General features: G+C 51.8%; 2 protein-coding genes across 15 annotated transcripts in view; one reads left to right on the forward strand and one right to left on the reverse strand.

The window, feature by feature from the left end:
- The window catches only part of CD300LF (CD300 molecule like family member f), a 77,117-nt gene that overhangs the window by 48,251 nt on the left and 15,464 nt on the right, over positions 1-13,402 (reverse strand). For 5 of the 13 annotated variants that reach the window (XM_059671100.1, XM_059671098.1, XM_059671096.1 and 2 more), the window contains exon 2: positions 8,854-9,183. In XM_059671100.1, coding sequence (XP_059527083.1) covers positions 8,854-9,183 — 330 coding nt within the window. Of the gene's footprint in view, positions 1-536; positions 3,271-3,742; positions 3,893-4,200; positions 4,224-5,110; positions 5,224-7,433; positions 7,558-8,853; positions 9,184-11,897; positions 12,153-13,402 lie in introns of those variants that run through there. The other 8 variants (XM_059671106.1, XM_059671104.1, XR_009449359.1 and 5 more) reach the window with 8 other exon arrangements.
- Positions 1-13,402, forward strand: part of RAB37 (RAB37, member RAS oncogene family) — a 58,118-nt gene that overhangs the window by 9,243 nt on the left and 35,473 nt on the right. The window lies entirely within an intron of this gene.

Raw genomic sequence — 13,402 nt, forward strand, 5'->3', positions numbered from 1 at the left:
CCACAAAAGGGCCAATGCCACCGTCACTCAGACCAGAAGAACCCTGCCTGGACTTCCTCTCTCTTGCAGTAAAGGTGCTAGACCAGCACCCAAAATCTGCCTTAAAGTACTCGTGGAGCAGCCGGATATGGCCGAGACAACACTGAGATGCCAATCTATAAACATTACGAAACAGCTTCCTTTCGTACCTCTTGCATATGTTTGCTTCCCTTCCCCTGGGGCCCTGACCACTTCAAGACCACAGTCTTAACTCCAGTTCTGGCTTGAACAAATTGGACTGGCTTCGAGGTAGATTCTGTAGTCAGGCCCACCGAAAGGACCCGGATGCTTCCCGGGAGGACCACAGCCAGCAGTCTGCTCCGTGCCACTGTAGGATGGATGGGGCAGCTTTCCCAAGTGCCATGGGCTAGTCAACCCCGTCTCTGAGGACATGAAAAGGTCCCTTTAAAGACAGCCACCAACCCAGCAGTATATCTGGTGGACACCTTTATAAAAAAGCTTGAATAAAACAATTGAAAGTGATCAGAGTGGATGTCTTTCTTTTTAAGAAAAATATATTTTATTGACTTCAGAGAGGAAGGGAGAGGGAGAGAAAGACAGAAGCATCAATGGTGAGAGGGAACCATTGATTGGATGCCTCCTGCACGCCCCATACCGGGGATCAGGGAATCGAACCATGACCTCCTGGTTCATAGGTCGATGCTCAACAATGAACCACGCCAGCTGGACATGGTTCCGTCTTTCTAAGCTGGTTTCTTTTTCCTCAGCTCAGCCAGGCTGCCAGAAACTTCCATTTCCAGCCCATATCCACGGTCCAGAAAAAGGCAGAAGCAACCAGAGTCCTCCAGCCAAACTAAACTGAGCTGCATTCTAGTCTCCCCGGTGTTTCTCGATTTATGTCAGGAGATTCATGGCAGGACTCTCCACTAGTTACTAGAAAAGATGTAACTAGTCCGACAAACCCAGGTACTTGTGGATTCTGCTTGGCGCTGGCTGCTTAAAAACTCAGCGGTAAAAGCCCGTTATACACAGAAGTTAAAATGGCACAGCGGTGCCCTGGCCCAAGGCTTTCTATTTTGACTTTTATTTTTCTATTTTGCCTCACTCTGATTTTGCTTAACGTTGACCTTTTCCATTTAAAGATCTCTCTGTTGGCACTTCCTGTTTGGTGTAAACCCTAAAACAGCCAGGGTCACACGGTCTCTCTCTGACCCCAGCGGCATAAATGACCAGCCCGAGAATATGTGAGCTTGTCAGGGCTCTGCAAATTCCCCACGATCGGATCGTAAAGCTGTGGCCATGCTAGGGAATTCCCCCGGGAGGGAGAGCAGAATCATGCTGGGATGGCCACCATCCTCCCCAGGCCCCTTGGATTATCCACAGCTGTGAGAAGTGAGGCCAGCCCAGGACCCACTGATAATGGCCCCTAAACACTTCCAGGCCCCCCCCTGAGGCAACCAATTGATGTGTTTCTCCCCCATCCATGTTTTCTCTTTCTCTATCTATATCTCTCTATCTCCCCCTCCCTTCCACTCTCTCTAAGAAAATGAATGGAAAAAATATATATCCTCAGGTGAGGGTTAACAAGCCTTATGAAGTTCCAAGGACAGCAGGAAGGCCCCTGGGGGTGAAGGACAGTGAGGGGCAGGGAGAGTTGGCAGAGACAGGGTCATAGGCGCAGGCAGGGACCATGGATCCCGGTGGCCCCATAGGCTGCGGAAGAAGCCACCCGAGGGTGATAAGCAGGGAGTGAGCAGGTCTGGCTGCTGGGAGAATGGACACAGATGGAAAAAGGGACTCCAGCCAGGGGACTGGATGGCAGCTTGGACGAGGCTGGTCACCATGGAGACAATGGGACTGGACTGGATTCAGGACATGCTCTGGAGCAGTGGTCGGCAAACACATTAGTCCACAGAGCCAAATATCAACAGTACAACGATTGAAATTTCTTTTGAGAGCCAAATTTTTTAAACTTAAAGTATATAGGTAGGTACATTGTTATTAACTTAATTAAGGTACTCCTAAGGCTTAGGAAGAGCCACACTCAAGGGACCAAAGAGCCGCATGTGGCTCGAGAGCCGCAGTTTACTGACCACCGCTCTGGAGAGAGGGCTATGGGGACTCTAGAAGAAGCATGGTGAGTCCGGAGTTTGTAAATATTCACTAACTATTGCTGTGTGGATGCAGGTGCCCACACACACACACACACACACACACACACACACACACACACTATCCTCCCTAGACCCACAGTGCAGGGTAGTGGCCCAGACTCTCTCTGGACCTCGACTCTTCATCTGTAAAATGGGGCAGTAATGGAGGCGCCCTGTTGTGAGGATTGAATGAGTTTCTATAGGTAGAGCATTTAGGAAAGAGCACCTGCCACAATAGGGTATCTGTTCCCAATGTGGCTTAACCAATTACCTCCAATTTAGTGGCTCAATGAAAACAATGTTCATTTATGCTCCTACCGATCTGGAGGCCAAAAGTTCCAAATCCCTTTCCCTGGGTTCATGTGAGGGTCTCCGCGAGGCTGGTTCCTTCTGACGCATCCAGTCCTTGACTTATCCAGCTTGTAGAGGCTACAGCTTTCCTTGGCTCCTGGCCACGTCATTCCAACCTCTGCTTCCGTCGTCACAGCCCCTTCTCTTGTGACCTTCTTGCCTCCCTCTTAAAAGGACCCTTGTGGTTCTATTTATGGCCTGCCAGGATAATGCAGAATAATCTCCACATCTCCAAATCCTTCATTTAATTACACTGCCCAGCCCCTTTGGCCATAGAAGCTAATGTTCACGGGTTCTGGAGATTAGCACATACATAGCATTGGGAGCTGTTATTCAACCCATCACACATGGCAGCAATAAATAGAGGTTTGTTGGTATTATTGTCATGATCATCATTATTCCTCCCTCAGCTGCCCCAGACCATAGCCCCAGCCTCTGGGAGAGGAAGGAAAATGGGGAGACCCCTTTCTATCTCCCAGAATCCCCCTGAGACCAGGCTTGGAGCCCAGTTCCGGGCTGGGGGTGATGAGAGGACTGGGAGCAGAAAGCAGACGAGGCAGGAACGTGCTGACAGGCCTCATGTGGGGTCGGGCAGAGGATCCTTGCACAGCTAAGGCTTCCTGATGGCGCTGTATTGGATGAGCTCCTCCTGGTTCCTGCTGGGAGGGGGGGTGATGAGGTCCTGTCTGTTGATGTAGATTGAGTCCTGATCTGAGGTGTCCAGAGACAGAGCTGCATAGCAGATGTCCTTGTCCAGAAAGGGGGCCTGTAACAAAGACACATGCAAGTCAGGGAGGCTGGTGGGGGGAGGGGTGGGGTGCTATGCTCATGGATGAGGAGGCCTCCCTGAGGCTGGGGGACACGCCCCTCGGGAACTCTGAAGGCCACTCCCAGGCCCTCCAGCCCCGCCTCCCTCCTCCCTGCAGGGCACCCTGAGCTCCAGCCACAGCAGGTGACTCTCCCTCAACTCCGTGCCAGGGCAGCACGTTCTGCGTGTGCTCCCAGGTCACTGGGCCTGGCTGGGTCTCCACTGACCGGCTCCCAGTCCCCCATGTGGAGACCTGATATGGAGACACTTCCGAGGGCCAAGCGCCTTGGGGAGCTCAGCAGGCAAGTCTTTCAATGGCTGCGATTGTGCCCGGCCCACCCTCCTCTGTGCCCACAGGGGCAGGGGAAAGTCCATCCTCAAAGCAGGGACGATGAATCCAAGGCCCACAGCAGCCCCAGCAAGTACCCACCATGGTGATGTACTCCACTTCCCCCTGGTCGTCCTGGGCAGAGGAGGAGGGCTGCGTGGGGGCCCTCTTCCTGGGGGAGCTGGGCGAGGCTCCTGTCTGCTTCAGGTTCAGGTTGGCATAGCAGACATTGTCCTCCGGGGGCTGGAGCACCTGGGAGAGGAAGCCCAGGTTCCTCTTCCGCAGAAGGATGCCAGCCCCTCTGCTGCCCTGCCCCCCCCCCCCCAGCTTCCTATGCAGCCCCCACGTCTCTGTCTCCTTCGCCTTCCCCCTCCCAGCCCTCCCCTCCTCTGGCTGTTTCCAGCACCCCCTCCATCCACCCTGGCCTTGCATCTGGGAGGATGATGGGGAGACCCCTCAGACACTTGGGCGCATGGTCTGCCTGATACCTTTGGACCTCAGGGCCCCTGGGAGACAGAAAATGAGGGAAAGTGCTGGCCTGACCTCAGGGACTCTCTTACCTGCTCTGGGGATATCCCAGCAGCTAAAAGACAAAAACAGTCAGATTTTTAGTTTCAAAATCTAGATACTGAGGAGCACAGAAAGTATTTATAACGTGAGCCACGGACAATGCACTTGGGAGAAAATGTGCTGAACAGAGCCAGGATCCCTCCTCCCAGACTACAAGATCCCCCAGGCTCGGGGGAGGGAGGGGGGTGGAGAGGACCTCATGAGAGAGAGTGCAGGTCCCAGTGGGTTCTGAGAAGGGGCGGTGCCATTACATGAGGATGTGGAAGTGGAGCCAGACAGGAGGAGGGTTTGTTTGGGGCCAGATCCCCTGTTGGATGATGCTGGCTTGTGAGTGAATGGCTGGGGCAGAGGAGGAGCAAAAGTAGGAATCTCAACCAACCTTTATAATAAAACCCAGAGGACTGTGTGTGACGCATATGCAAGCACACATGTGTGTGTGCATATGTATAATCTCTGTGTGCATGTGTGTGTTAAATGTGTGTTCATGCGTGTGCATGCACTGTGTTATATGTGTTCGTGCATGTGTGTGCACATTCTTGCATGTGTGTGTATTTCTGCCTACCTCTGTGTCAGCTCAGTACCTCCTTGGCAACCATATGAATTTCACTGAAGTGTCTGGGTTCCCAAAATGGGCCTACGGTCATGGCCGCTTCTGCCACCAAGAGTCAAGCCAGGAAACAGAGAAGGAAGTGGTGGGTCAGAGAGAAGAGAAGGGCAAGGAGGGGTGTGCAAGGCAGACAGCTAATGTCAGCGCCTCCTGGGCTCAGCTACCAGCGGCCTTTGGGAAAACACCCCTTTCAAACCCCATGGGCAACCCCTTGGACCGATGGCTCCTGGATGGCCATCCCAGCCATTGACCCACACACTTCCACCCAGCCCAGCCCAGCCAGGTCCTCTCACCTTTCTTCTGTCGCTTCATCATTCTCCACACCAACAGTGAGGCTGCCACCAAGAGAAGCAGCAACACAGTAAAGAGGAGGGGCAGGATGATGAAGAGATTCGGGGAGACACCACTGGAAACAACAGAAGACACGGTGAGCCCTGGCTCACCTCCTGCCTCTGGGCCTTATCCCATCCACCCAGTAGCAGACAGGGCCACACACCTTTTGACTCGCAGTTTCCAGCCTGGGAACCCCACTCCTGGGTGCCCTAAAAATGGCTGTTGTTTTTAAAGGAGAGGAGGGCTCCACAAGGGAGTTTCAATGGGCCTAGAAGCCTAAGAGAAGTATGACAACAGGCACCGGCGAGGTCTCCTGCTTCCTCACTGGTCCTCTGACCTGGCTGCATAGTGTCCCCCAGCCCACAACTCATGTCACTCAGAACCTGGGAACATGACCTGTTTGGAAATAGGATCTTTGCAGATGTGATCAAGATGATGTCTTACTGGATGGATGAGGGTGGGCCTAATCCAATGACTGGTGTCCTTATAAAAGGAAAATTTGGGCAACAGGGACACGGTCACAGAGACCATGTGACAACAGGGGCAGAGACTGGAATGATTCAGCCACAGGGCAAGGAACGCCAAGGATGGCCGGCCACCAACAGCCAAGAGAGAGGCATGGGACAGGTTCTACCTTTGAGCCCCAAGGAGCCAGCCCTGTCAACACCTTGATTTCAGATCATGGACCTCCTGGGCTGTGAGAGAATAAACTTGTCTTGTGTTAAGCCACCCAGTTTGTGCTGTTTCGTTATGGCAGCCACAGGAAACTCATGCACCCTCCTGTAGTTCATCATCAACACAGCCCAGCAGCCAGGGATGCTTTTAACCAGAGTCCCAGCACCTCCCTCCTGTGCTCAAAATCCCATAACAGCCCCATTTCATTCCAAGAAAATGGCCAAGGCTGACATTGGCCTCCACTGCCCTCCCCTGCCTGAAGCCCCACACCCCTCAACGCCCCCCCCCCCCACACACACACACATACACACACTCTCTCTCTTTCCTCATTTCTTACTCTTCTCACCCTCGCTTCCTCTTCTGGGAGGAAATGCCTGGGGTTCTTATAATAATAAGAAGAGACTGGGACACAGACACACACAAAGGGGAAACCATGGGAAGACACAGGGAGAAGATGGCCGTCTACAAGCCAAGGACCAAAGCCTCAGGAGGAACTGACCCTACCGACACCTTGACTGAGACTTCTGGCCTCCAGAACTTGAGGCCTCAATGGCTCACGATAGGATGTCAGGCGCCCGGAATGCAACTGTTTGTTTAAGCTGACGCTGCTTTGTGACAGCAGTCTGAGCTGATGAATATAAGGATTATCTCTTACTCGTCACTACTTACAGAGATTTGTAAAATAATTTCATCAATTAATTACTTAATTAACTCTATTTGGTACATTAATTATCTCTTGATTGTAAGTGCTTGGAGGGCAGACAGACAGCTTGATTGTTCTGTTCACCTCCTATCCCCTGTGTTTCCTAAATCAGTGCTGGATATGAGGGGGGCTCAATAGCTACTTGTTGAATAAATGAGTGAGTTATCCATAATGTGAGCAAACGCCCTAACTGGTACGTACGTCTGGCTTTCGCTCAAAAAATGAGAAACTCCTTGCTGTTGCTGGTTAAAAGCAGTCCGGTAGAAAGAAACTCCCCAAAGAGAGGTCTAATGGGTGAGGGGACTTAGGAGCCCCTGGTGTGGGAAGCCTGAGGATGGGAATGTGCGTGGTCGTCAGCAGGGTCAACGTACAAACAGAATAACACACAGGAAAGTCCTCTGTGAGCTGCCAGGGGCTCTAGAGACACGAGGGCCTATCAGGGTCACTGCTGTTGCCATAACAGGAACTAGGGAAACAGGACTTCCCCAGGCCCTTCCTGTTCTCCCAGAATTTGGACCAGGGGTCACTGTGGCCCCATGACCCCGTGACCACACACCCTGGCCATGCCTTCTGCCCTGACTGCCGGCTCCTCCATCTCCCACACTCTGAGCTCCGCATGGGACGCGCTATATCTGTGAGACCTCAGCTCAACACAGTGCCGGCCAAGCAGAATGTAACTCAGTGGAAGTGGGATGGATGCGTGAATGAACCAACAAACCTCCGAACTGCACTGAGCTCCAGGACGCAGGATGGGGTGGGGGCTCACCAAGGACACTGTGCGGCCTGAGAGCAAGAGGAAGGACCCCTGGCATCCTGGCTGGGATGTGGGACCACAAAGGGTCCCCACACTGGAGAAGTTTGGGACCAGTGGGCCACAGGGAACAGCAGCATCCAAGCTGACTTACCTGCCATCGGAGTGCTGGCTGGTCACATTCGGGAAGCCTATGGTGTCATCTGGGGTGACTGGTACTGTGAACGCGTTGGCAGTGGAGGCGATGGCAGAGGTGGGGGTCAACACTGTAGTTGGTGCTTGTCATACAGAACAGATTACATTCCACTCTCCTGCTATCCCACCCGCAGCCCTGCACGTAGCTCAGAGCCAGGGAGGATGTGGGCTGCCCTGGCCTGCAGAGCCTGGGGCAGGGCCATGGGAAGGGGCCTACAGCAGGACCACTCATCTCTTTGGCTGTAGGAGACCTGGGCACAGGTCCAAGGGGTCAGCACACAGGCCCTGAAAGGCTCAGGGGGCCCAGGATTGCCTCAGGGCAATGGCAGCTGGAGTTCATCTGAACTTTAAACACTCCCGCTGTTTATGGCAGGGCCTCCGCCAGTACCTCCCCATCTTACTTATCCAGCAAGGACCAGAGCAGAATGGGGACGTGCCAGGTAACTAACACACCCAAGAGCTATGACTTCTAAGGTCAGGGCCGGCCCTGAGCAAAATCACGATGCTCAGGAAGAGCCTTTCCTTTGGACAAGTTGTTAAGTTTCTGTGATGGGGCAGTTCCTGCTCAGGATCATTCTCGAGATCCCATGAGACAAGGAACGTGCTGCACTTGGCAGCTACCACAGGCCTCCCGGTTCCAGGTGTGGTGGGGACGCTATGAGTGTGTCCCCTCCCGGCCATAAGTGCCCTGTGAGCTGGTGCTGGCTGTCCGAGGGTCGGCAAAGCAGACCCCAACAGATACACTTGTTCACACCCAGATGCTCCCAGGAGTGTCTATTCTAGAAGGTCTTAGGAAGAGAACGTCTCTAAGCCCAGATGCATCCATGGCTCATGATGGGATGTCAGGCGCCCAGAATGCAAGTGTTTTGCTGTGGAAGCCTTTCCAGACCTCGGGAGTGACCCACAGCCCCAACTGTGCTGGGCCTCCTTCCCCCTGAGACCAGATATAGAACAAGGGGTGGGAAACGGCTATGAGCCCGGGCCCCAACCTCCAGGAAGAGCAGGGACACTTGGGCACCAGAGGGCTAGGGAAGCCTTGGCAGGAATGGAACCTCTGGGATTCATGGTAGAAGGTTCCCTCAGCCCATGAGTTAAAGGGGGCCATCACCGTGGTCTCTATGGCAATAGACTCAGGCAATGAACTGTGCAGAGGAAAGAATGTGCCCAGAAAGGCTTGATCCCATCTTGAGCCCCAAGAGCATCTAAGAGAAGCCCTGCACCTCCCAACCTAAGTGAGCAGCTGGGGTTCCATGAGAACTCAGACTCAACCCCCCTCTGTGGCAGTTCATCTGAGTGAGTTCAGTCACTGAACAGGGACCTCAGGGACCAGGGCAGAGCAGGCCCTAAAGAGACACAGCCACACATGCACGTCCTCTTACCTGGGTCAATGGTCACTTTAACAGGGACCCCATGGTCAGATCCAGTTCTCTCAATCCCACACCAGTAAGTGTCTGTATCTTCTCGCCTGAGCTCCTTCATGGTCACAGTGAACGTGTGGTTTGTCTGATTGTCCCTGATGGACACACGCTCCTTCACCCCAAATGTTGATTCATTGGTTTGAACAAGGATCTTGCAGCTACCCCAAACAGCCCCTCGACACCACCACTTCCTGTAGGTCTCCCATCCTGTGTCATAGCGACACTGCACGGTCAAGACTCCCCGCTCCAGACCTCTCACTGCTTCTGGACCCGTGATGGGAACTGATGAGCCTGGAAAACACAAACCCATGTACCTGTCACCACCACTGAGGGCAGGGCCACCGCCGCCTGCACTGTGAGCAGCTCCGACAAGTCCAAGGTCTGAGGAGTGGGACAGAGTCAAGGAAGGAATTCACCTTCCACAACACAGACCTTTGTCCTTCCAAGTTCCACTGGCTCAGAGCCACCTCCAAAACCACCTAACGGCACCACTGCAGAGCTCAAGGAAACAGAAGCACTGACTCTGAGCAAGAATTATCTCCTATAACTCCCTCCCTCCCGCTCCCTGTGGCCCATAAATCTTTGTCCTTTTGTCGCATCTCAGTGTTAACTGGTCTCAGGGGGAGGAAGTACCCGCGGACCCATGGCCACAGGAGTGAGTGCTCCTGGCCTGTGCTGATGGGCTCAGGAGGTGCAGCTGCTATGAACGTTCATATATGCTTTTTTGCTTGGATGTGTGTTTTCAGTTATCTCAGCTATGTACCTAGGAATGGAATTGCTGGTTCACAGAGTAACTCTGTGAAACTCTTCAAGCAACTGTTAGGTTTTTTCCTAAGAATTTACTTTTGAATACAGCTTTGGCTATGTTGCCTAAGTTTTGATATGTAGTATTTTCATTTTTCTTAATGAGTCTTTGCCTGCCCGGTGTGGCTCAATGGTTGAGCATCAACCTATGACCCAGGAGGTCACGGTTTAATTCAGGTCATGGCGCATGCCCAATTTTGAGCTTGATTTCCAGTAGGAGGCGTGTAGAAGGCAGCCGATCAATGTTTCTCTCTCATCATTGATGTTTCTATTTCTCTCTCCCTCTCCCTTCCCCTCCGAAATCAATAAAAAGTATATTTTTTTAAAAGAAAGAAGAGTGCTTTAAAAATTCTATCGTATGACAGACCATTTATATTTATTTATACATCAGTTGATGCACATGTGAGTTGTTCCCACTTTAGCGCTACTAGAGATAACCTTGCCATGAACATTTGCATCCAACTTTTTACGTGGACATATATTTTCAATTCTCTTGGGTATTTACCCAGGAGTGGAATTTCTGGGTCAAATGATAACCACACATTTAGCATTTTCAAGCATGTCAAATTGTTTTCCAAAGTGGCTGCACCATTTTACATACCCATGAGCAATGTATGTCCTCTCCAATTAATGTTAAGAGTCTCAATAGTTCATTTCTAAAAAAGTAGAAAGATTTGGTCTGGGGGTGGGGTGGTTACAACAATCATATAGCTCCCTCTCCATTAGATACATTCACTCATTTAACTCATACTGTTTGTCTAATCTGTACCTGGTATGGTTGTAGGTGCAAAAATCCCTGCCCTCCTGAAGCTTATATTCAATCAAGATGGGGGAAGGGAGGAGACAAACGGGAGAAAAATGATGCAAAAAAAATTGTTATTGTAATTAGGGTCATCAATGAAGGCCTCTGTGAGAAGCAAAGACTTGAAAGATGTGAGGGCCTGGAACCTGTGGCTCAAGAGAATAGCAGTGCACAGGCCCTGAGGCAGGAGTGTGCCTACCATGTTCAAAGAACATCTAAAAGTTCATTGTAGCTGAAGTGGGTTGAACCAGGGGGAGCAGAATAGAGAAGAGACCAGAGCAATGATGTGGTAGAAGAACCCAGATGGTGAGCACCTGGTAGCTCAGTAAGGAGCTGGATTTTTACTCCGAGTGGGATGGGAGGTCATTGGAAGGTTTTGACTAGAGGAGAGACAGGATGTGGCTTACATTGTCTAAGGGTCATTATGGGATGTGAGAGGAGATGGATGCCCAGGTTTTGCCTGAGCACCTAGAAGGATGGAGGTTCCCAACGCAATGGTGGGACAGAAAGGAGTTGAAGGGGGAAGGAGTGGTCAGGTCACATTTGAAATGTCAACATCTGAGTGGACTTGTTCAATGGGCAATTCGGTAGAATATTCTGGAATCTAGGAAGATCTCCAGGCACTAGGGATGCAGAAATTGAAGTCATCTGTACACAGAGAGCATTTAAAGCCAAGAGAGGAGATGAGATCAACAAGGGAGTGACTCCAGAGAGAGAGGAAGCCCAAAGGCCTAGCCCTCAGGCCTTCCAACATTTCCAAGACAATCCCCTTAATTTTTAATCAAACCGGTGGCATCCATCAACTTCAAGGTCACTTCAACCCTCTGTCCATGTCTCAGCTGCTCCTTTCCTCTTCACCCTACCAAGCTACCTCCTCTTGATTTTTCCAGTCCCTCTGCAACTTCTGCTACTTCCTTCTACTTCAAAGACCTCACCTCCCCTCCCCCTCCCTGTCTGGCAACCTCCCTGCTTTCCTTCCCTCAAGCACCTTCCACCTTCACTTCTTTCCCAAAGCCTCCCTTGCTTCTAACACAGTCACGAAGGTCCAGGAGCAAGCATTACCAGCTCCCCTGAGCAGCCAGGGCTCCTCTGCTGTGACCGATGGGCCCCATCCATCTGTCCATCTTGAATTATCAGCCCCCGGGGTGGTTAGGAGGTATGCCTTCTGCTGGGCTCAGTGTGAAAGCCAGGCTGCATATTTCTTCATTGGCAACTGTAGCCACGGAAACACTGGTGGTGAGTTGAGTGGATGAACCGCACAGGCTCATGGCTTGGAGGAACTACTTAGAAATGGGGTCCACTTCTCAGCAGGACACCTTCTGGACCACTTCTCCCCCTGGCAGCCACCTCCTCCTGCCCATAAGCTTTTCCCACGAGTTCAGACCCAGATCCCACTTACCTGGAACCCAGAAGAGGAGGGGAAAGAGCAGCAGCAGGTACATTTTCAGCCTCACACGGGTCCCCCTGGGTCGAGCCCCTCAGCAAGACCGAACTAGAGGCTCGACTCCTTCATCCTCCAGCCCTTCTGCTTTCACTCACAGTCACTCTCACAGTTCCTCCCCCAGCCACTTCCCATGCGTGAATAGAACTAAAAGAGGAAGTAGATGTAATGGGCAAGATTTCATAGTTGTTGTGAATAAGATTTTAAGTAATACCTCCCTGCCCAGAGCCACGATGGTTCTCTAAAGAGAGAACTTGCGGTGTTGCTCCGTCTTCTAGAAATTGCAGACACATGATCAGGCTGGCTCTTGCACAATCCTCTCAACTGGAGGTGGGAAACCCAGCTCCCAACAGAGAGCCAAGCATGAGACACAATATCCTAAACCTGGAATTTCAGGTGTAGCCATTCTCAGGAGCCCAGAAGGTCAGGAGTTCAACCGGGTGAAGGAGGACTTAGGGCCCAAGTCAGAAAGTCAGGGGAGAGATTCTGGACCAGAGATTGGCATAAAGATCAGGCCGAGGGGGTATCAAAACCCAGCCTGCAAAGAAAGGGGCTCAGAGACAGGGCACCTGGTAGCTCAGTAAGAAGCAAGGGGCAAGAGGGGCCTCTGTCCTGAGGACATACCAGAAACTCACTGCTGTGCCCCAGCCCTCCAGGTAAGAGCCCATGGATATCAACCCCAGCCTGAATCGTCCATAAACTTGTCAGTAATGCCAAGGGCTCCTTAATGAAGAAACTGGTTCCTTGTGCCCTGGTTGTTGGCTCAATTGTTTGGAGTGTAGTTCTGATACTCCTGGATTGCAGGTTTGATCCTAGTCAGGGAATATACTATAGGCAACCAGGGAATGCATAAATAAACGAAACAACAAATTGATGTTGTCTCTCTCTCTCTCTCTCTCTCTCTCTCTCTCTCTCTCTCTCTCTCTCTTTCTCTCAACAATTTTTTTAAAAAAGAAAAACAAACCAGCTCATTGCTCTTGGCCATCCTCCCTCGCTCCTCACACCCCCACCTCTTTATAAAACCTATCACTGTTGCTTCCTTTAAGACACGTTCTGCAGGTCTTATTCCCTTTTTCCTGCAACTCAGTGCCCATACCCCAACTTCCACCCCCTTTGGGATCCCAGCAAGCCCTCAGGTGGGGCTCAGAGGTTATGAAAAGATAGAGCCTTTCTCATATTTCACTCCTGGAGCCACTTTGGCCATGTGTCACACACACCCTGTGACATCTTGAGGAGCCACTGAGTCCCGAGGGGAGAACTCAGGCCTTCCTACCAAATCAGAAATGAATAGGAGACAGGGGGGTTCTTTGCACAGAAAAACACAGCAGCTGACGATCCAGGGCGTTTCCAGGAAGTGGCCAGAGCCCGCCTTTCACTTCACAAGATCAACTACCCCATCGGGTGAGAACCTGCTCAGCCTTGTGACCCACTTCTCCGCAAGCACGTCCTCTGCCCAGGGTCTC

Source organism: Myotis daubentonii, chromosome 16 (assembly GCF_963259705.1).
Source record: "Myotis daubentonii chromosome 16, mMyoDau2.1, whole genome shotgun sequence".
Taxonomy (NCBI): domain Eukaryota; kingdom Metazoa; phylum Chordata; class Mammalia; order Chiroptera; family Vespertilionidae; genus Myotis; species Myotis daubentonii.